The sequence below is a fragment of the Orcinus orca genome, chromosome 4, assembly GCF_937001465.1.
Source record: "Orcinus orca chromosome 4, mOrcOrc1.1, whole genome shotgun sequence".
Classification (NCBI taxonomy): domain Eukaryota; kingdom Metazoa; phylum Chordata; class Mammalia; order Artiodactyla; family Delphinidae; genus Orcinus; species Orcinus orca.
Genome location: NC_064562.1, coordinates 151499119 through 151521329, shown reverse-complemented (window position 1 = coordinate 151521329; position 22211 = coordinate 151499119). Strand labels below are relative to the sequence as shown.

General features: G+C 57.8%; 1 protein-coding gene across 27 annotated transcripts in view; it reads left to right on the top strand.

Moving 5' to 3' along the window:
* ABLIM2 (actin binding LIM protein family member 2) overlaps nucleotides 1-22211 on the top strand; it is a 151597-nt gene that overhangs the window by 71273 nt on the left and 58113 nt on the right. For all 27 annotated transcript variants that reach the window (XR_007477089.1, XR_007477068.1, XR_007477069.1 and 24 more), the window contains exons 7-9: nucleotides 5556-5643; nucleotides 10107-10165; nucleotides 18228-18305. Coding sequence is in view for 2 of the 27 variants with exons in the window: in XM_033419482.2 (XP_033275373.1) it covers nucleotides 5556-5643; nucleotides 10107-10165; nucleotides 18228-18305 (225 nt within the window). In the remaining 25 variants the exon portion in view is untranslated. The remainder of the gene's footprint in view (nucleotides 1-5555; nucleotides 5644-10106; nucleotides 10166-18227; nucleotides 18306-22211) is intronic.

The following is a 22211-nucleotide window of genomic DNA, read 5'->3' as shown; positions in this document are numbered from 1 at the left end:
CACACAAAGACACGCACACGGACACACACACACAAAGACACGCACAGACACACGGACACACACACACAAAGACACGCACAGACACACGGACACACAAAGACACGCACAGACACACGGACACACACACAAAGACACGCACAGACACACGGACACACACAAAGACACACACAGACACACGGACGCACACACACACAAAGACACACACAGACACACGGACACACACACACACAAAGACACACACGGACACACGGACACACACACACAAAGACACACACAGACACACGGACACACACAAAGACACACACAGACACGGACACACACAAAGACACACGGACACACACACACACACAAAGACACACACAGACACACGTACGCACACACACACAAAGACACACACAGACACACGGACACACACAAAGACAGACACACGGACACACACACACAAAGACACGCACAGACACACGGACGCACACACACACAAAAACACACACAGACACACGGACACACACACACAAAGACACACAGACACACGGACACACACACAAAGACACACAGACACACGGACACACACACACACAAAGACACACAGACAGAAATACTCACAAACTTACACACATAGACACAGACACACACAGAGACACAGAGATACACACGGATACAGACACACAAATACACAGATACACACACATAGAGACACACACAGGGACACAAAAATACACACGCATACATACACAGACTCACACACACACACAGAGACACACAGAGACACACGCGGACTTGCCTTCAGCCTGACGCCACGTCCTGCTCAGCACCCAGCAAGGATCAGTGTGTTCTGTCCTGGTTCTTAACCATCGGTCCCTCAGCACATTCCCGGGCATCTGGGTTGAGGAAGCCCGGCAAGGGCGCCACACCCACGTCCTTACTGCAGGACTTCTCAGAGCCTTGATAGCTGACGTACCCGGAGGTGGAGTATGTTACTTCGCTGCTCCCACACTCACTGGTCAGAACCCCCCTGTCCTCTAGGACCCCGTAATGCATGCCTGGCGGGTACCATTTTCTCGTTCAGAACATCTTTATGGGACAGCCCCTCTGCGTGCAGCTCTGCTCTAGGGCCTGGGACAGCAGAGAACGAGGGGACAAGGCTTAGTCCTGGAGCGGTCACCCCAATCCTGGAGCTGGGGGAGAGAGAGGAACACAGCCCAAACACAGTCAGGGAGCCACGCCAGCCTCCATGTGGTCCCCCAAGACCCCGAGCCCAGAGCGAGCCTGTCCCGAGGCCTGTGGCGTCAGCAATGGGGAGGGGGCAGGGCTGAGTCAGGGGTTCTGGGGAGGGTCTTTGCTGACATGGCACAGAGCTGGGAGGGCTGCCAGATGCTCCCCCCTCCCCCGACTGCATCCTTCCTGCTACAGATTTTGATTAGCTTCTCGGTAAATTTCATTTGATCGGTGCGCCCTGGAGATCAGGGCTTTCAAGATCCGGTTCCAGTTCTGGTCATTCACGAAGGAGACTAAAGCTTCAAACTGGGGGCTGTGCCAGGAGCAGCCCCTGGGAGCTGGGCTGGGGGATGTGCGCCCTGCAGCGGGGACCCGGGGGGGGCCCCAAAGCAGGCGGAGGCACAGCCGCTTCTCCAGGGAATGGAAGAGGCCATGGATGGCTTTAGGGAGGAAAAGGGGGTGCCCGCTTCCGATGGGGTAGGGGAGGCCCATCCCTCCGTGCTTCCCACAGCTGGGGGAGGGGGGAGGGGTTGGCTGCTCATCTCTGCAGGGAGGGGAGGCGGTTTCTGCAGCCCAGAGACACTGCCAGGCCGGTCCCTAATGTCCACGGTCGGGCCGCGCTCAGTGCCCTCCACTCTGCCTGGGTACCGCTGAGGAACAGCGCTCGCTCTGTGCCCCCGGAGGCTGCATTCCTAACGAGCCTGGTTCTGTCTGATTAAAGATGACAGCCGCTTGTCAGAGGCACAAGACATTGTTTCCAAACCACGCACCGCAAAAGCTCATGGGCTTTTGATACACTTTTAAAGTCTGCGCCATCTTGAGTCCCACCTGGGTAGGGGGCTGCGCTGCCTCCCGGGCTGGGGGCTGGGGTGACGGCACAGATGACTGAGGCCCTTCTAGGACAGTTGTAGGGAGGAAAGGGCTCTGACGGAGCAGGGGCTGCTGCTGGGTTCCGATCACGTGGAACGCCCCGGCCACCGTGGCCACTGCGAGACAGAGCAGAGCAGCAGTGGGGGTTGATGCAAGGGGTGAGGACACTTTTATTTTGGACTTCACGAGCCTGTCTCAGTCGGCTTGGGCTGCTGTGCTATGAACTGCGAGGCTTAAACAACGGCTCTGGAGGCTGGAAGTCCGAGATCAAGGTGCCAGCGCATTGGGTTCCTGGCTTGGAGATTGTCACCTTCTCCCTGTGTCCTCCCGTGGCAGAGAGCTCTGCTGTCTCATCTTGTAAGGACACGAGTGTCCTTATAAGACATCCTGGGGGCCCCACGTGGCTTTTCATGGCTGAATAATCTGCCGTTGTGTTTATCACACTCACATTTGGACATCTGGGCGGGTTCCACCTTCTGGCTACTGGGAATAACGCTGCTGTGAAGATTTACGTGCGCGTCATTGTGTGGACCCAGGTTTTTATCTCTCTTGTTCTCTTTTTCCTAAACACCTAGGAGTGGAGTCGCTGGGTTGTGTGGTAGCTCTGTGCTTAACTTTCGGAGGCACTGACAGTGTTTTCCACAGTGGCTGCACCGTTTTACATCCCCACCGCCGATGTGCAAGGGTTCCAGTTTCTCCGTATCCTCACTAGCACTTGCTATTTTCCATTTTGTTTTAATTACAGTCGCCCTCGTGGGTGTGAGGTGGTGTCTCATTGTCGCTTGGGTTTGCCTTTCCTGAATGACAGTCATGCTGAGCATCTCTGATTTGCTTCTTGGCCATTCCTGTATCGTCTTTGGGGAAAAAATGTCCGTCCAAGCCGTTTGCCTATTTTTTAACTGGACTGTTTGTCTTTTTGTTGTTGAGCTGTAAGAGCTCTTTATATATTCTGATCCTAAACCCTTATCAGATCTGTGATTTGCAAATATTGTCTCCCATTCTGTAGTTTGTCTTTTCACTTTCTTGATAACGTCCTTTGATGCACAAAAGTTGTTAATTTTTATGAAGTCCAACTTATCTATTGTGTTGTTGCGGCTCACGCTTTCCGTGTCATATCCGAAAATCCACGGACAAATCTGGGGTCAGCAAAATATACCCGTGTTTTCTTCTGTGGTTTTATACTTCTGTGGGAAAACTCTCTTACTGGCATGTAACACACAGAAGAGTCCATGAATCTCACACACTGGACACACCCAAGCCACCAGCACCCAGACCAAGAAAACACATACCCTGCACCCCAAACAGCCCCCTGGGGCCCCCAAGGCAGCCACCACCTCTGACCGTATAGATTCATTTGCCTCGTTTTGGACTTTGTAAAAATGGAATCGGCTCCTCGGTGTCTGGTTTCCTTCCTCGGCCTTGAGTCTGTTCTAGGCCTCCAAGTTGATTGCTCAGGGTGTGGGGTTTGGGGGTGCGTGGGCATGGGGTGCACACCACAGAGTCAGGGACCCTTCCCGGCTGGGGACAGAGGCCACAAAGGCCAGACTCCTGGGCGCCAAGCCTGGCTCCACCCCCTCCTGCTGTGTGACCTTGCTCAGCTTCCTCCACCTCTCTGTGCCCTGGTGGAAACAAAGGTAGTCATGAACCTCACAGGCTGTCACAGGATGAAGACCAGTCAGTGTGTGAAGCGGCTTCTTGCCTCTCCCTGTAGAAATAAGCGGTGTCCCCGTCGCTGCTGGGGCGTTTGCCAGCTGCTGGGTTGGGGGGTGCTTTCCAGAGGGAAGAGTGTGGACGCTGGGCCGGCCCCTGGCAGTGGCCACAGGGCTGTTTCTCTGCTCAGCCTTAATTCTCATTGGTCGGGCTGGGGTTTCAAGCCTGTCCTCTTACAGACTGTCCCCACGGCTTTCTCTCTCCACCTGACTCACGTGTAGACATGCCGTGTAGACAACAGTGTGTGCTTTCTCCCCCAAGTGGCTGTCACAGAACTCCTGCTGTTTGATGTCATGAGGGTGGGTTGTCCCCCCGACCCAGAGTGAAGGGGGTGCCTGCCTGAGGAAGGCGTGAGGACAGGTCAGAGGTCACAATGGTTAAAGCACGTGAGTCCTCAGTTGACACCTGGGACCTGATAGCAGGTGGTTTCTATTAAAGCTACAGCGCTGTTCCAATCCCCTGTTTGTACCTCAAGGACGGAGCTGCTCTGACCGCTCGGCATTTTAAGGATGAAGTGGCAGCTTCACCCTCACTCTGCCTGGGCCCAGTGCTGCAATGTGACCTGCTCCCCAGATAGATTCCTGAGACTAGGGGCCCCCTGCCCTCAGAGGCTCACTGTCTAGCGGGGAAGACTCACCCGAAATAATTGTCAAACCCTGTGAAAATGGGGCTGTGGGAGCCCAGAGCAGGGAAGCAATCAGGGGAAGCTTCCAAGAGGAGGTGGCGTTGTAGATGAGATCGGGAACATTCCAGGTGGTCCCGGGTGCGAGAGTGGGAAGGGCAGTCCTGGTGGAAGGGGCTGCAGGTGCAAAGGCCCGGAGGCCGCAGAGCCGGCAGGACTGAGCACTCGGCATTCTCACGCTTCCCCAAGCATCCCTTTGCCTGGAGACACGTGTGGGCCACGCAGACTGACACCTCCGGTCCTACGCAGGAAGGGAGTCTGTTCCGGATTCTTCCTCCCTGATACTCAGGGGTCCCCTCGGGCCTGGTTTGCACCGAAGGCACCGGTGGGGAAGGGGAAGGAAAGTGAGGTGCTTGTAATGAATTTGCACCCCATTACTTACTGATTCAGGAGAGTATTACTAATTCAGTTTCAGAGAGCGGTGATTAACCTTCGCATCTCAGGAAAGAGTGAGGGGGTTACATCCACATCTAGCAGCAGGCTGCAGCCACACCCAGCCCAGGTGAAGGAACGGCCAGTGTACAGTCATCCTGAAGACACCGTGTAGAAATAAGCCAAACTTGCCAATGTCCTTTGTTTTGGTTATTTCGGTATTAATATTTTAATCGATTTGAATGGGTTTCAAGAATGATAAAAACTGCAAAACGCTCCTTGAGAAAACTGAGCGATACAGAGAGACAAAAAGAAAATGATCTATCACTTTCACCCCACCTGTCCTGTCCCTCCATCTGGGGAAATAACGTTAGGTCCTCCCTCCCCGCCCCACCAAGATAGAGAGGTGCATGGGACTTGGCCCCCACTCTGCCTTGTGGGTGGGGCAGACCCATCCACCACTGAGCCGGGAGGAGCTGGCGACACAGCTGCTCTCCCGGAGGCTGGTCTCTGCTCCCAGGCGTGGCCCCAGCGGGCAGGGGCCACATTCACACACCCTGGACGGCCTGGGGCACCACCGGTCCCGTCCCATCCCCCTGAGTGTGGGCTCTCCACCACACAGCCCGCCTTCCTGCCTCACCTGAGCACCTGCGTGAGGACACGCCGTGCCCTGAGCAGAAACACCTGTGCTTTGTGCTTTTTCCAGGCGGGGGAGAAGCACTTCCACCCTCTGTGTGCGCTATGTGTTGGGTGCGGCCGGATGTTCGCGGAAGGCGAGGAGATGTATCTGCAAGGTAAGAAGGAGAGCGTGCCGCTCGGGACCCGAGGGCACCAAACAGGCGGCCCCCGGGCCCACGCCCCGTGCCGGGTATGCTCTGGCGTGTCAGCGAGCTTTCCCGCTAGTTAGGGAACCCCGCCCCCCAGCAGGGATGGGGGTCCAGGGCCCAGCAGGCTCTCCCCACGGAGCACCCGCCAGAGTCGGCAGAGTGACAGCCTGCCCGGTTTTGCATCGTCCATCCACGTGATGTCCGTGAACCTGAGATGGACGCGATAAGAGAAAGGCCAAATTCAGGAGCAAGATGCAGGAGTGTTGGAAATTTGGGTCCCAGCAGCCAAACGGGAGTGGATGTGGTCTGTGGTCGCTTCAAGCCTGTCCTGAAAGCCCCACAGCCCAGGGTCCATGTCTCAGGGCTTTCCCCCGCACTACCCTCCCTTGATTGGTGAGGGAGCGTGGAGACCACGGGCCGCTCCTGAGGCTTTTCTCCTGGTCAAGGGAGTCGCCAAAGTGTCGGTAAAGAGAGTTCTGGAGAAAAACATAGCCAACCTTCCAACCCATTTCGTGGCATTTCATGGGAAATCCCCAACCCATTCACCATTAAAATAAAAATAATAATAGAATAAAGGCGAGGCGTCCTGTGGCCACCAGACCTGGAGAAGCAGCAGGTGGCAGCCAGTTGCCCCCTCCCTCCTGCAGTGACCCTGTTCAGCTCGTTCCTGCTTTTGTTCAAAAAATTGCACCAACACTCAGACCGGAGCACCCAGCTATTGCTTTACATGTTTATTCACCGGGGTGCTAGGAGTTCGCCTTCGAGCTACACTTAGTTTTATCAGCTTGAAGACCCACCCCATCCCTGTGGCTTATTCATTCCCAAGCCTTGATAAAGAAAGATTATTTGGACACTTGTCAAAACGGTAGGAAGACGGTATATTCAGGACATGGCAGAAGGTGGGAGGGGAGTCAGGCCAACTCCGAATTCACAAGGACGGGGGATTTATAGCCAAGGAGGGAGTGGGGATTGGTGGGGGGGCGGGTGGATGGAAAATTACCAAGAGGAAAGGCCGAGAAGGATTCCTGCTGAAGACAGGCCAGCGGCCTAGATGCAAAGTCAGTGGTGGGGCTGAGGCTCCCCAGTGCCCTCGCTGACACTGGGCTCGCAGGTTGAAGGCCTTCCCCGAGGGGCCTGGGTGGGATGGGTTAGTTGCTGAGACCCCCTGTCTCTGTAGTCACATTGTCTTTTCAAGGACGTCAGTGTCTCCGTGACCTTGGAGGCAAGCTGAGTAGGGCCAGACGGGCCATTGGATGACCTCACCCGGCGTCCTTCTGGGGCCGTGTGTCACACAGGCCTCCCTTTCTGAGACTGAACCTCGTGGGGTGACGTCAGCCAGGACTGCCTGGTCCCCAGCGTCCCCTCTTGTTCTTCAGTCTTGAGAGCTTATGAAAGGGGTCCTTTACGTACGTCTGGGTGGGGAGGGGCCACCCTGCCCGAGGCGCCCACGCCCACTGTAAGTGGCACCTTCAGGACGTACTGACGCCTAGCACAGTGGCATCGAGCCGGCAGCTTGGGGACACGAGCTGGCCATCAAGGGGACCCAGTCTCAGAACAAAGATGCTCTTCATGGCTCTGGGCTCCCTGTTCCTAACGCGGGACCTGCCCTGACTTTCTGTGGGATGTCGCAGCCCATCCCGTCGCCTCCCAGCCTCTTTCCCAGTCTGTGCCAGAGGGGTTCAGACCCGGTCGGTGATTTTCACGCCCCACTCCACGGAGCACCACAGTCCCACGGTGAGGGGCCCCTTTGGGGCTCTGGCCCTGCCCTGCACTGACACCCCGAGACCCTCTGCCTGGTCCACCTGGATGCTGGGGCTCCAGGAGGGCGTATTTGACGGCTGAATCCCATGCAGCAAAAGCTCCAAGGAGCAGAGGTCCCGGAGAGCCCTTTGGCCTCCGAGGGAGATGAGGTGCCCCCCCGCCAAATACCAGCACTGCCACCCAGCCCTGGACGCACCTTCCTGTCTGCAGACTCAGTGAACATAGGCGGGGGGGTCTGACTCTCGCTAATTATCAGGGAGACCCAGATTAAAATAACGCGTTGATGTTATTTTTCCCACTGGGTGGACGAGGGTTAAAAGGAAGGACACATCCCCATGCTGTGGGGATTGGGGGAAACGGGCGTCTTACCTGGCTCGTGGGCGAAAACTGGGGAATTGCCAAGATGCCCCAAGAGCCTTCAAAATGCCCACACCCGGGCTTCCCTGGTGGCGCAGTGGGTGAGAGTCCGCCTGCCGATGCAGGGGACACGGGTTCGTGCCCCGGTCCGGGAAGATCCCACATGCCGCGGAGCGGCTGGGCCCGTGAGCCATGGCCGCTGAGCCTACGCGTCCGGAGCCTGTGCTCCGCAGCGGGAGAGGCCACGGCAGTGAGAGGCCCGCGTGCCGCAAAAAAAAAAAAAAAATGCCCACACCCTCTGAGCCAAGACCCCACTTTTAGGAAGCCCTCAAGTAAATCAGAGAGATGGGGTGGAACTCATGTACAATGGACTTCCCGCAACTTTTTTTTTTAAATATAAATTTACTTATTTATTTGGCTGCGTAGGGTCTTCGTTGCTACACGTGGGCTTTCTCTAGTTGTGGCGAGTGGGGTCTACTCTTCGATGCAGTTGCGGTGCGCTGGCTTCTCATTGCGGTGGCTTCTCTTGTTGTGGAGCACAGGCTCTAGGCACGCGGGCTTCAGTAGTTGTGGCACGTGGGCGTAGTAGTTGTGGCCCACGGGCTCTAGAACGCAGGCTCAGTAGTTGTGGAGCACGGCATGTGGGATCACTCTGCGGCATGTGGGATCTTCCTGGACCAGGGCTCGAACCCGTGTCCCCTGCATTGGCAGGCGGATTCTCAACCACTGCGCCACCAGGGAAGTCCCTCCCTGCAACTTTATTTAGAAATAAAACTTTGGAACTAACAGGCAAGGAGCAGATAGAGACATTCTCGTCAATCCGTACGATGCAATATTATGCAGCCCTTAAAGTTACAGTTTTGATATTTAATTACGTGGAGAAATACTAAGACACTTTTAAGCAAAAATCACAGGATACAAAACTGTGTACCTACGTTGTATTTAATATGTATGTGTACGCTGCAAGACAGCCCGACCCAAAGTGGGTAGGAGGTTACAGATGATTTTAATTTTCCTATATATTCTTTTTTAGGCTTGTTTAAATTTTAATCAAAAAAACAGCGATTACCTTTGTAATCATACACAATGTTTTAAAAAAAGAAAAGCTTACGTACAAACCAACCAAGGCCCGGTCTCTCTGGGAGCTCCGGGTTGGAGCAGATATTTTCCCAGGGAGGAGCAGAAATAAGTTCCCTTCCCCGGCGTTAACTCACGTGACCCGGAGGCTTTGCAGGCGGAAATGGGGTGCAGCTCCTTCCTGCCACCACACGTTGAAGCCCCTGCTGTGTGCCGGGCCCCTACTACGTCCACTCTGTGTGGCTTGTTCGGGGGATGTGAGAATGGGATGGACAAGGCTCCCACCTCCACGCGGGGCATGGGCTGTCCTGGCAGCGGTGGATGTAAACGCGGACACAGCAGCCGTGGCCACCCGCAGAGGGTGCGTGAGCGGAGTACGGGTGGACGGAGGGAGAAAGGGGGCCGGGCTGAGGTTCAGGGAGGCCCGAGGGGGGAAGCAAGCGCTCTGGGCCCTGAAGTTATTACCCCTATTTAGTTATATTAAATTCTGCTAAAGGCCTGAACAGGTAGGGTTATTGTCGGCCCTGTGTGCAGGTGGGAAAACTCTGAGACTCGGGGAGGTCGAGTTTGAATTAGAAAAGAGAAGGGCCCTTGGGGTCCTTGGGACGCTTGGTGACCTGTTACCTTGAGGGGGGCGCCTGTAGCTGTGGAAGCTGGGCGGGGCCGGCATGAGCGAGACAGCTCAGACACCCCGCGAGTGAGCGCGGGGTCGGGCCCCCAGCCTGCAGCCCTCATCTTCACCCCACACCTAAGGTTCCCACCTGGGGGTCCCCGAGGAGAGCCCTGCCCCAAGCCCTCGTTCCCCAGGCAGGTCCCACTGGGCTCCGGCCCCCCACTGCGCCCATGGCTGGGCCTGGCCACTGCCCACCCGCACAGAGAGGAGCTGGTGCAGGTCGCACGGCAGCCCCTCTTGTCTCCCCTGCCTCTGAATAGAAGCCACCCGCAGACCCCCTCCTCGGAGAAGCCTCGTCTGGGCGCCCGGGGTTCCGAGAGACCCCATGGGAGCATCAGCTCGTGGTGGGGCGTTTCCTGTGTGTTTCATGTCCTCCCCTTCCCGGTGGGGCTGTGAGCCCCCGTGATCGGCCCCAGGCCCAGCCCTGACCTGTGACTCCGGCACAGACGAAGGGGAGTGAGGGTCCGAGTGTGGACGCCAGCTCCCTCCTCCTGACACTCCGCACGGCCCCTGCATCTCCGGAAATAACACTAACACTTCCCTCTTGGGAATCTGTCCCCAGGCTCCTCCATCTGGCACCCGGCGTGTCGACAGGCAGCCAGAACTGAAGACAAAAGCAAGGTTGGTGGAATTCAGTCTCTTCCGACGCCTTTCCCCCGCTTCTGCGCTATCATCACACGGTTAAGAGGACGCTGGCTGGGTCTGCAGATTTGCCGGCCAGTCCCACCAGGCTCTGGGGCAGGTGGCCCGAGGCCTGGCGATGTTGAGGTGTAAACAGGTAGATCAGCTGCTGGGTGGGACCAGGGCCCTTCCCGCACTGGCCCTGCCGACCTCTTCCTTTGTTCAGTGGACGCTGATGGCTGTGGAAGTTTTGGGACAACTGCAAAGTTAGCGGGTCTCCAAACAGTCCCAAGACCGTCCATACTTCTGACGCCAACGGCTAGTTCGAGGGGTCCTCACAGCTGCCCGCAGGTTCATTAATGTGTCTGAAGCACTCACGAACTGTTACAGCCCCGTTATGGTTTATCCCAGCAGGGGGCAGGGGGAGATACAGAGTGAAATCAGCCCAGCATGGGGCGGGGTCCAGGAGGGGTCCGGACACATGGTACCATTTTCTTCTCCCCGTGGAGTCCAGACTCGGCCCCTCCCAGTGACGGGTGACAGCGCACACGGAGTATTGCCAACCAGGGAAGCTCCGGGGCCAGAGACCTTATCGGTGCTCCATTAAATGACTGATCGGTTGGTTGGTTGATTGATTGGTTGCCATGTGGTTGATTTCACTCTCCAGGTGACATGACCCAAGACCACCAGAATCATAGGGTTGGTCTTTCTGGCGTGGCCAGCCCCACTCTAAGAATTTTGGGTGCAGTTAGCCCCCTCCCTAAACAGAGACATCCTATCGGGTACGATCACCTTCCAGAAACTAGAGCAAGACCTCCCTCTGGGCCAGGCTAGACCACCCTCTAGGCCAGGCCAAATTCCTTGCCCCTCAGAGGCCCTGTGCTGGGCGCCAGGCTGCAGGTGCAGGGTGAGAAAGGAGGCCGGCATGCCCCTGACCCTTCCGGGGCTGGCGTCCCAGAGAGAGGCAGAAATCAACGCCTCAGCAAGAAGATAATGCAGCAGTGGTTGGCAGGGCAGGAGAGCGGGGGAAGGACCGACCTCACCTGGGATGGTTGGGGGGTGGTGGGGGTGCAGGCGGTCCTCCAGAGGAAATGAGCAGGAGCTGAGCCAGAAGATGAGACGGTGCCAGCCCTGAAGAGAGGGAGAGGGAGTGCGGTTCCAGGCAGGGTGGGGGTTCGTGCAAAGGCCCTGGGGCAGGAACAGGGCAAGCTCCCTTTGGCTTGGGTGGCGGTGGGGTGAGCAGGGGAGGGGTCCCGCTGCCCCCGGGCTGCCACGCCTCCATCCTCACCGCTCCCTTTCTCCCCTTCGCAAACGCGTTCCTTCCGCCGGAGATGCCCTCTCGTGCCCTTGCATCACGCATCCTGGCAAACTCCTCCTTTGGGTTTTAAGATTCACCCAGAACGTCAGCCCCTGAAGACCTTGCCAACTCCTGCTCTTGCCCCGCGTCCTCAGCTCACACCCCGCAGGCAGCTCCCTCTTCCCTAAAAGCCTGGAGGAAAGGCTCCAGTCTCTCCGTCCTGAATTCCTGGCTCCCACACGAGTCCTGGCAGGTGACACACTCAAGCGTTTGCGGGTTGAAGGAAGGAAGTGAATACAATGAACTGCAGCCCAGGGGACCGCAGGCCCTCGAGGGGAGGCGTGTCAGCCAGCTTTGCTCTGTCAGGCACTACCAGGCCCTGTGCCAGGGGGCCCCCCACCCCTGCAGGACCCCCACTGGGAGCCACGCCCTGCAGGGCCCCGGGATAGCGTAGATGGTCCGCGGGCGGCGAGTGGTGTGTGACCCCCAGGACTCCGGGCCCGGCCTCAGGACGCCAGCAACCCCTGGCTTTCCACTCTGTCCCCCATGCGTGGTGTCCCAGGCATGCCAACCCTTTTAAAGCCACCAGACAGGCTACGGATGAGCCGGGTGGCGGTGGGCCCTTGAAGACCCTGGCTACTCAGATGCCGCATAGCAGCAGGTCTGCATCCGTGTCTGGGAGATGGACAGGGAAACTGCTGCAGGGGGCGGGGGGACGCACGGGGTCGCTAGCGTGCCCGTGTGTGGTGTGCACAGTGATGCTGGGATCACTGCAGAGTTCAGACCCAGCCTTCTCGGACCCCAGCCCGTGGGATACCCAAAATTCCTTTCGGGGGTGAGGGGCTCGCTCTGCTGGTGGCAGCTCTGGGTCAAGAGGCCGAGGTGACCGGGGTCCCTGGGTGGAGGCGGGGAGGGGCTGAGAGGAGCAGAGGCTGGAGAGTCAGGCAGGTCCCCCGGGAAGCGCGTGGGAGGCCGGCCGATCCGGGGGTCTCGGTGGCTTCCTGTGCCTCTGCGGCAGCTGCGTTTGGCAGGAGGGACCGTCGCCCAGAGGAATTCTGCTCCAGGAGGAAAGGGGCAGAGCGCTGCTGTTGGGCGTACTTTGCTCTTTACTGTTGACGCTGGTTCTGTTCGTTGAGCCCTTCACTGATACCTTGCACTGCGGGAGCGAGGGGTCAGGGCTGCAGAGTCCCCCCATCCCTGGCTGTGGGGAGTGAGCAGAGCCAGAGCAGAAACTTGTCCCCAGACCTAGCAGACGCCGCGGGGGCTCAGGGCTTGGGAATTCCTGGTGGGGCTGCGTGGAGACCCACCTCGCGAACTTTGGCGCACGAGACGTGATGGGGGCATGGGCTGGTGGAGGGGACCCTCCTCGTACCGGGCCCTCGGGCTGGGTGGGACCCAGCCCAGTTCAGCACCCTCTTGCCAAGCCCGTTCTGAAAGAACTGAAGAGGGAAACCCTCACATTTTCTTGGCAGTTGATGTCAGTGGGTTTGGAAGCCGCTGCTTTGGGGGCATCTGCCCCTTCGTGATGCGTTCGTGGCTCTCGGACTGCGGCACCGAGGTGACTAAATCCAAGCCCTGCTGTTCCTGATAGAGGCGGGAACAGGGGGACTCAGGTGCACGTCACGTCCGAGGGCCGTGGGGACCGTCCTGCTACCCCTGGTGTGTCACGGCGACCTGGGGAAAGGTGGCCCTGAGCCGGGGTGGGAGGGCTCCGCGGAGGAGGACCACGTGCCCCGGGCCCTCTGTGCCCCCAGAGCCTGCCCTGGCCAGGTCAGCGTGCCCGGCACCAGCCCCTGGACTCTGGACCCACTGTTGAGCTGGCCTCAGGCTGCTGCCAGGCCTGGTGGCAGCAGCCACCTCTGCTCCCAGCCTGGAGGCCACTGGCCCCGCGGAAGCGAGGCTCTCTGAATGCTGCAGGCTGGCGGGACAGGGAGGAAGGGAAGGCTTGTTGCCCCGGGGGCTGGTCATTGCCCTGGACTTGGCTTCCTGGGCTTGTTTCCACAGATGCTTTGGGAACATTTGGGGCAGAGGCCGGCAGCCTGACAACAGTTGCCCTTCCGCGCCCTGGGGCGGCATCCAGCCCCGTCATGCCCTGCTTGCCCCTTGTTTCACCCTCCCCGGGCCCCAGCCCCGCCTCCGCCCCTCAGAGCCTCTTCTGCCTCGCCCGGGAAATGAGAATAAACTCTGGGTCTGGTGGGCCGGGCAGTGAGTGGGCACATCAGTGGGTGGGCAGGGCAGCGAGTGGACAGGGCAGTGGTGGGCAGCGCAGTGGATGGGCAGGGCAGTGAGCAGGACAGTAGGTGGACAGGGCAGTGGGTGGATGGGGAAGTGGTAGGCAGAGCAGTGGGTGGGCAGGGCAGGGAGGGGGTGTGGCAGTGAGTGGACGGGACAGCGGGTGGGTGGGACAGTGGGCGGGCCGGGCAGTGTGTGGACAGGGCAGTGATGGGCTGGGCAGTGAGGGGTGTGGCAGTGAGTGGACAGGGCAGCGAGTGGACAGGGCAGTGGGTGGGCGGGGCAGTGAGGGGTGTGGCAGTAAGTGGACAGGGCAGTGGTGGGTGGGGCAGTGAGTGGACAGGGCAGTGGTGGGCTGGGCAGTGGGTGGGCGGGGCAGTGAGTGGACAGGGCAGCGGGTGGACAGGGCAGTGGGCGGGCCGGGCAGTGGGCGGGCTGGGCAGTGGGTGGGTGGGGCAGGCACAGATGATTTTCCCTGGGCACTCAGGTCCCCTTGGAGATAGTTCTCCAGCCAGCTGACTGCTTCCTGCCCGGGCGGCAGGGAGAAAGCTGTACTTTTCTGTATTGTTCGCTGCCTGCAAGGTAGCTAACGTGCATGAACCAGCCAGCCCCGGTCAGCTCCGGGTCAGCCCAGCGGGGTCTGCTCAGGGGGCCATCAGCCCCTGAGAAGGGCAGCAGAGGTGGCGTCACTAACTCCCTCTGAGTCCGGCCTGTGGGTGGAGGCAGCTCCACTCTAATGTGGTAAATCCAGACAAGAGCTAACTCACTCGTCTGGAGGGCTGCTCAGCGGTCATCTAACTAGTGCCCCTCACGCCAGGCCCAGTGGGCTCCAGGACCCCCGGGAGCCAGCTCCATCTCTGTGTCCAGCAGCAGGGGCCGGCACCGGAGTCCATGCCAGGCCGAGCCAAGAGAGGGAGGGCAGTCCTTCCTCACTGCCCGGAAGGCCTCCCTGACTGCGTGCTCCCCCGGGGGATGGGTGCCCCCCCGGACAAGGACGTGCGTCTGCTGAGCGTGCCCATGGAAAGCCTGTCGGAAGGCTGTGGTCCTAACTGCCCGTCCCCAGTGCATCGTTGGGCCGTGGATCACGTGGTCATTCAACACACAGCCACTGAGCACCTGCTGTGTCCCTTCTGGGCTGGGTACCGGGAACACGGAGGAGAATAAGACCAGCGGGTCCCTGCCCTACAGGAGGGCCCACGTCCTCTGGCCGGGGAGACAGATGGGCAGGCTCCAGGGTGCAGGATGCTTGCCTGTGACGGGGGGAGGGACGGGGCCAGCTTCCCGGAGCTGAGACTTGGCAGGTGTGTGGGAGAGTGGGTCACAGGGCCCAGCCCTGTTCTGGCTCTGGGTCCCAAGCCAGAGGGGCCACGATCTGCTGGGGATTGCATGAGGGTTTCAGAGCCATGGCAGGGGCGGCCCCGTGTCAGCTGAGTAGCTGAGAGGAGCTCCTTGCATGAAGAAGGTGGCCGAGGACAGCCGGGCATGCTCCTGCTCGGGTCCTGCCCCTGCTCGGCTGGTCCCCCAGGCTGCGGGTCTCCACGGTTACCGTTTCAAGAGCCCATGTCCTTCCCCACCCCCACCCCAAACCTGGGGCACAGAGGTCCGGGCTGCTTACCGCGGGGGCACCTGGAAGGAAGCAAGAGCCCCTGTGCTGACTGTGAGGCCCCTGAGCAGGGAGAAGACAGGCTTGTTGAGATGGTCCCAGAGGCCCAAACGCAAGGGCGGGGTGACTGAGCATGAGTGAGAACGTTTTAGTGGAATTGGCAGAGGCCGCCGGGGTGAGAGAGCAAGCCTTGGTGTTGGACTCTGCCTCTGCCCAGCTGTGTGACCTTGGGCAAATCACTAGCCCTCTCTGAGCCTCAGCCCCTAGGCTTTAAGTTGGAGATGAGTGGGTGCTGACCCCTCACGCGGTATCCATGCAGCTTGTGTGGGACCTTAATGAGAGCCAGGCGCCCCCGTCACTGTTGTAGGACGACGCTTCCCGGGACCAGGCTGACCGGTGGGGACAGGACTGGGTGAGCTGCCCGGCCCTTTGCGGGTGTGAACAAGGCCCTGGAGAACACAACTGGGTATTGGGTTTGATTGTGAGGCTCCTTGGAACGAATTGGAGTCGGTAGGGAGAAAGTGAGAGAAAGCCCAGGTCTCCTGACTCTGGGAGAATCACCTGGACTCGGCCCCCTCGTGTCTGGGCTCCCTGACCTGTGGGACGCGGGGACGCCCTGGCCCTCTCCGGGGCTGGGAACCTGGCACAGGGAAGAGAGCACCGTACAGCCACCCACCTGCCTGCTCGGAACCCTGAAGCATGCCAGAGCAAACCCAGGCGCCCGCTGCCGCTCAAAGAGCCCAAGCCCCCTTCCGTCGGGGTCGTGGTGACAGTGAGCCGGTGCCGCCCCACCTGTGCCAGGAAGTGTCCCTCTTGGTCTGGGGGACAGTTCTTGGGCCACTGCTGCAGCTCTCAGCTTAGGGGCACTTTTCTTGTAAAACAACCAGTGTTTGTCGGCTTTGCAAACAAGGGGCTTCCTGCCGTGAGCTGGAATAAACTGAAGTGAAATAAAAGTAAGGACGATTGACCAGTGCCAAGCCCCTAGCAGGTGTGCCTAAGTCCTCAGAGACAGAAAGCACCTTCCAAGAAGCTCTTTCCGTTTCATAGAGAAGGAAGCTGAGAGTCAAAGTTTTCTTTCTAATGTATTAAATGTGTACGTACATCATTTTTGCCTAGTAAAATAGGCAGCCTGGCCACAGGGACAGTGATAAAACAGACCCAGTGTCACTGGCCTCCGACGGTGCATCTCCTTTGCAACAGCACTTGACGTTGTGTTTTACTGGGGGTGGCCGAGCCTCAGGGGTCCGGCTGAGCTCCTTGAGGGACCCCAGCCCCTGCCTGCGAGGGGCCCGGGGAAGCAGGGCAGGCCTCCAGAGGATGCCAGGGTGATAACTGGGGCAAGGAGAGGGGATGGACCAGCTGGACGAGTGACCGAGCACAGAGATGACCACGGAGCATCACGCCCTCTCCCTCTTCTCTTTCCCTTGTAGATACAGAGCCAGGCTCCCAGTCAGGTTTACCCAGGCACCACCCCCTATGCCTCTCAGGTTTGTCCCTCCCACTACCGTGTCGGCCTCACGTCTGGTGCTGGTGTTGTCCCGTTCTCGCTGGTGTTGTGCTGGGTGTAGCCAGAGCTGGGGGTCATCCACTTGGCGGGGGTCCTTGATGGGTGTTAGTGTCCTGGGGCTGCCATACAGAATGCCACAGACTTGGGGATCTTAAACAGCAGAAATGGATTTTCTCACAGTCCTGGAGGCTGGACGTCCAAGATCAAGGTGTGGGCAGGTTGCTTTCTCCTGAGGCCTCTCTCCTGAGCGTGTAGAGGGCCGTCTTCTCCCTGTGTCCTCACATGTCATCCCTCTGTGCATGTCTGTGTCCTAGTCTCCTGTTCTTATACGGACACCAGTCAGGTTGGATCCAGGCCTGTCCTAAAGACTCCGTTTAAACCTAATTGCATCCTTAAATGCCCTGTACCTCCAAATACAGTCACATTCTGGGGTACTGGGGTGTTGACTTCAACGTATGAGTTTTGGAGGGATGCAATTCAGTTCATGATGCGGCCCCTCCCAGGCTGCTGGTACCACTGCAGCGGGTGTGGACCACTGAGAGGGGCTGGACAGAATTCCAGGGGGTGGGAGGAAGGGGCCTGCTAAGAAAACAAGAGAGGAGCCGTGAATGGGTAGGGAGAGGGGGGCGCTTTGTGAAGATGGGTCCCGTTTAGACGGGGCAAGTGGGAGGTGTGGAGTGTTAGGTATGTGGGTGGTCCCAGCAGGGGTGAGGGCTGGACCAGGAGAGGGTCCAGGAGCTACCCGGTCACGCCCGACAGGTGGGGATGGGCACAGGTGCAGCGAGTGGGGTGGGAGCTGGAGACAGGCAGGGTCCTCGCACTGATGGGGGGCCTGACGCGGGGGAGTGGAGGAGATGGACAGTCTTCTCGGGGATGTCACCTCGGGGGTGCAGGAGTCATGGTTGGAACTGAGGGAGGAGGGGCGGGGGAATGGTTCCAAGCCACAGTGGGCACGCGAGGAGCAGACCACAGACGTGACGGCCGCCGAGTCAGACAACAGAGGCGGGGCTGGCGGAACGAGCTGCAGTGCATCCCCCGTAATCCACATGGAGAATAAGGTCTCTGAGCAGCACAGTTCCGCCTTTGCCGTTGGAGCGCGCAGAAACACGGAAACGGCATCGCTTGCTCTCATCCTCCGGAAAACAGATAGTGTTGATACCGTGAAAGCTTGGCGATCACGGGAGCGATTCCGGCCGGCGCTGAAAGCATGGCTGTTTGCTTGCAGCCAGGGTCACCTGCTGTGTCTTCTGATTACAGCTGTGCTGTCGTTCATTCAAGCCTGCATGTTTATTTTAAGAATTCTTTCAACCTGCAAATAAGAAGTATCTCGTGAGCCGGCCTTTCTGTTGGAGTGTAATTGCCTCTGAAAGGTTCTTCGCGTTGACGGTCTGCTTCAGCCGCCTCCTGTCTCCTCCTCTCCTAGGAAACCAGAACCTCTTCAGAGAGCATCATTTCCGTCCCTGCTTCCAGCACCTCAGGGTCTCCGAGCCGCGTGATTTATGTAAGTTGGATTCTCTCTGTGGAGAGTGGGGAGGGGCCCCGGGGCCTGGGGTCATTGCTGAGTGTGCCCTCGGAGTGGGGGGCCGGGGCCAGCGCCCCCCGGAGGCCGCGGGAGAGGTTGGTGCAGACCGTGAGGCTGGGTCGGAGCCTCCAGTGTGGATGTGCTGTGTGACCACGGCCGCCCCGTGATGGCGACAGGTGCGCAGAGAGGTGTGCTCACAGCTGTGGCTACAGGGGTGACAGTGAGTCACTTCCGCATCCCCACAGCCAGGACTCACCTGCGTAAATAACACTCGGGCCCGTGTCACAAATAATGGTGCAGATCTGTGGCTGCTGCTGTGGAAAGTTCCTAACGTGTTTTTAGAAGAAGCATGTGAAGGGTAATACATGTTATGGGATCCCGTTTGCGTTTGTGTGTGTATGTATTTGTGTGCATGTGTGTGTGTGCATACGCATATGTGTATATGTGCACGTGTGTGCGCGTGCGTGTGTATTATGGGTATTTGTGTGTGTATGTGTGTACGTGCACATACAAGTCTAAAAATGATTGGGAACATTTTAACGAATAGTTAATAAGAGTTACCTCTGGGTGGTGGGATTAGACATGGAAGGTGATGGTTGTAATTATTTGCTAGTTTACTTGTCTAAGTGGCAAACTTCATTGTCTGGGAAAGAGCCTGTGCGGGGTGGGGGAGGGGAAGGGGGCGAGCCCTGGACTGTGTGGCTTGGCCCAGCTGCACATCCGAAGGACAGCCGGTGACTTGGGACGAGTCGCCTCTCTCATCCCCCCCCGCCATCGGCCAGGGCCTCATTTTTCTCTCACACGATGGAGATGGGATTCGCTCTTCTCAACACTGCTTTTCACTCCCCAAACTCTCCTTCTAGTTGGGCTAGGGCCATTCCTGACCCTAATTCCGATAGGTGATAATAACAAGGGTTCTAGTCCGGAGAGTAAATCGCAGAATGACCCTTTGCAGGTACAAACCCGGAGGCTCAGAAAGGCAGCACGACGTCACCCGGCAGCTGTGTGCCCTTGGGCGAGATGTTAGCCTCTCTGAGCCTCTGGGAGCTCACCTGTACCTGGGGACCCACAGTGCCTGCTGCCCAGGTCCACTGAGGTACTGAGTGGGAGGCCCCGGGCACAGCCCTGAGCCCAGAGGGAGGACAGGAGACGCTCGCTCGCTGGGATTACTGTTATGACGTCTGTGCTCGTTTGCCGGGGCCGCCGTAAAGCCCCGCAGACCAGGGGGCTTCAACCACAGAAATGTATCTTCTCACCGTCCTGGAGGCTGGGAGTCTTGAGTCAAGGTGTCTGGAGGGTTGGTTCCCTCCGAGGCCTCTCTCCTGGACGTGTAGACGGCTGTCTTCTCCCTGTGTCCTCACGTGGTCGTCCCTCTGTGCGCATCTGTGTCCTAATCTCTTCTTCTCAGAAGGACACCAGGCGTACTGGATCAGATCCCACCCTAATGACCCCTTTTTACCTTAATCACCACTTTAAAGGCCCATATCACCAAATGTAGTCACTTCTGTGGTGCTGGGGGCTAGTGGTTCGACATAGAAATTTGGGGAAGCACGATTTAGCCCCTAATACCATCATCATCATGAATAATAATAATAACGACTATTGTTATCTGAATGAGATCGTATTTGTGAAGCACTCGGCATGCGGCCAGGCATGGTCGTGTCCCCAGACTGCAGCTACTGCTGGTAAACTGCTCATTAAACATGAAGTATTATTTTTTGAACAAACTGGTGTTTGTAAGACGTTTAGGTACGGTAGTGCCCATGTAACGGTGCAGTGAGCAGTGACCAGAGTCCCTGGGCTCTGTGATCACTGTTACTTCAAAGGTCATGCAGCGGTAAGCAGTGGAGCTGTCTTTGAACCCAGGTCTCTGCCACCACAGAGCTTGGGTTCTTCCCAGGGAACCCTGCTTCTCAGTGCTGAAAGCCAGCCCTGCTGGGTCCCTTCTTCCACCTGGCAGTTCTCAGCACAGCCAAGTCCACGCCCCTTGATCGGGTCACATGGCCTTCCCGCCCTTGGGGAGCACGAACTTGCCAATGATGACGGTGGGCAAAGAAGTTGCCCACCAGCTGGCTGTGCCTTCAGCCGAGGTAGATTCCAGCTGGTCGCACCGTCCCAGCTGAGACAGACTTCTCGCTCAGCTAATACGAGTGTGCTGGATTCCTGTTTAAACAGAAGGCCTTGAAGTGTACACACGGCTATATGTTTTAAAAAGTAAAAGTTAAAAAAAATAAGTAAATAGAAGACCTCGGGCGAATTAACTTAATCCTGTCTCCTGAGTCTGAAGCAGCAGTTGTTAGTTTGACACTGCAGAGGTGCCTTGAGTCCTGGGTACCAGGGAGTGTACTCTGCTGTCTGCTTTTGCCTCTCAGCATCCCAGTTAGATGCAGCTCAGAGAGGTGCAGAAGCTGGTCTGTGTCACAGCCTCTAAGTCATGGGGCCACCGTCCAAGGACCTGCATCCATCCCTAACACATGGACTCCCAGCACCATGGCCAGCGCCCAGCCGGGAAACGTCCCACCCTGGCCATCCCTCCCAAGTCAGGGTCGGTAGCAGCACCAGTTGGCAGTGCACATCCATGCAGTTCCTTCCCTGAGGAGACGAGAGTCTGGTCAAGCAAGTGCCCTTCTTATCTCAGGCTCAGCCCCTCTGCTCTTCCTTCCATCTCCCCGTTGGTATCTCCTGTCACCCTACTGTGCACCCAACTCTGCTCAGCGCCAGGCACACTCAGGACCTCAGGACGGTGGTCCCAATCCATGCACCAGCTCAGCGTGCTTAAAAGGATGCCAGCCGCCTGGGACCCGCCTGCTGTGGGATGGTTGTTCTCAAATGCAGCTTCCTCTCCCTCCCTCTCCCTTCCTGCCCATCAGGAAGAGATCAATTCCCCGCGATGTCCCTGTCTGCAGGAATGGCAGGGAATTTATCATGTGATGTGGCTACCGTCTCCCACATGGGCTGTGAGCTCCTGGCGGGCAGGGGCCGTGCCTCACTCACCTTAGTATCTAGGATAAAACATGCACACAGTAGGTGCTCAATAAATTGTGGGTTTTTAAAAGTAATCTTTTCACCGCCTTTTTCTTTATTACAAATGTAACCCACATTTATTAGCAACAAAATAGCGATTGGTGCAGAGGTGAAAATGAATACCATTTATAATCCTCCCAGCCAGAGTAGCCACTGTTAATATTTTGAAGTATGCCCTTTAGGTTTCTTTTTCTCTGTGTGCGTGTATTTTTTTTTTAAACAAAATGAGGTCACATTGGCTATATTGTTTTGTAACCTTTGTTCAGCATGGCAATAACGCAGTGAGTCGGCATAGCATAAAAGCGGCATCATGAGATTATATCATCGGTAGGATTATGTTATAGCTATAACATCATATATGGTCATATCTTATTATTAGTTGTTATGCTGGATACAGTGTAGGAGAGAAGAAAGCTAAGGGAAAACACTTGTACTTACACACACTCCAGTGGCCTTCCGCCAATGAGACAACATAGCCCGTTGTCATGGCAACCGCCCCGGGACTTGGATGCAGGGAAATGCATCTGTGAGCCCCGCTGGGCAGGACAAATGCTGAGAGCCAGGAGCACAGCCGCCTAGCCGGCCAGCTGGGGGCGGGCAGGCTTCCTTCTGAGCAGGGTCGTGTTGGTGGTAGTTGGCATCGTCGGGCCGCCTCCCTGATCCCCTGTGTCAGGGCAAGGCGGGCGCTGTTGACTGTGCACCTGGGGCTGAGAAAGCCAGCGGGCACTGAGCGCTGCGATCATAGCAGGACAGAGGTGGGTGGGCGGACACAGCCTCCACAGTGACCTGTGAATGCCGGCCTCTCCCAGCCCCTCGGCAGCATCGCCCTTTATATCGAGCTGTGTTGATGGTCACGAAATC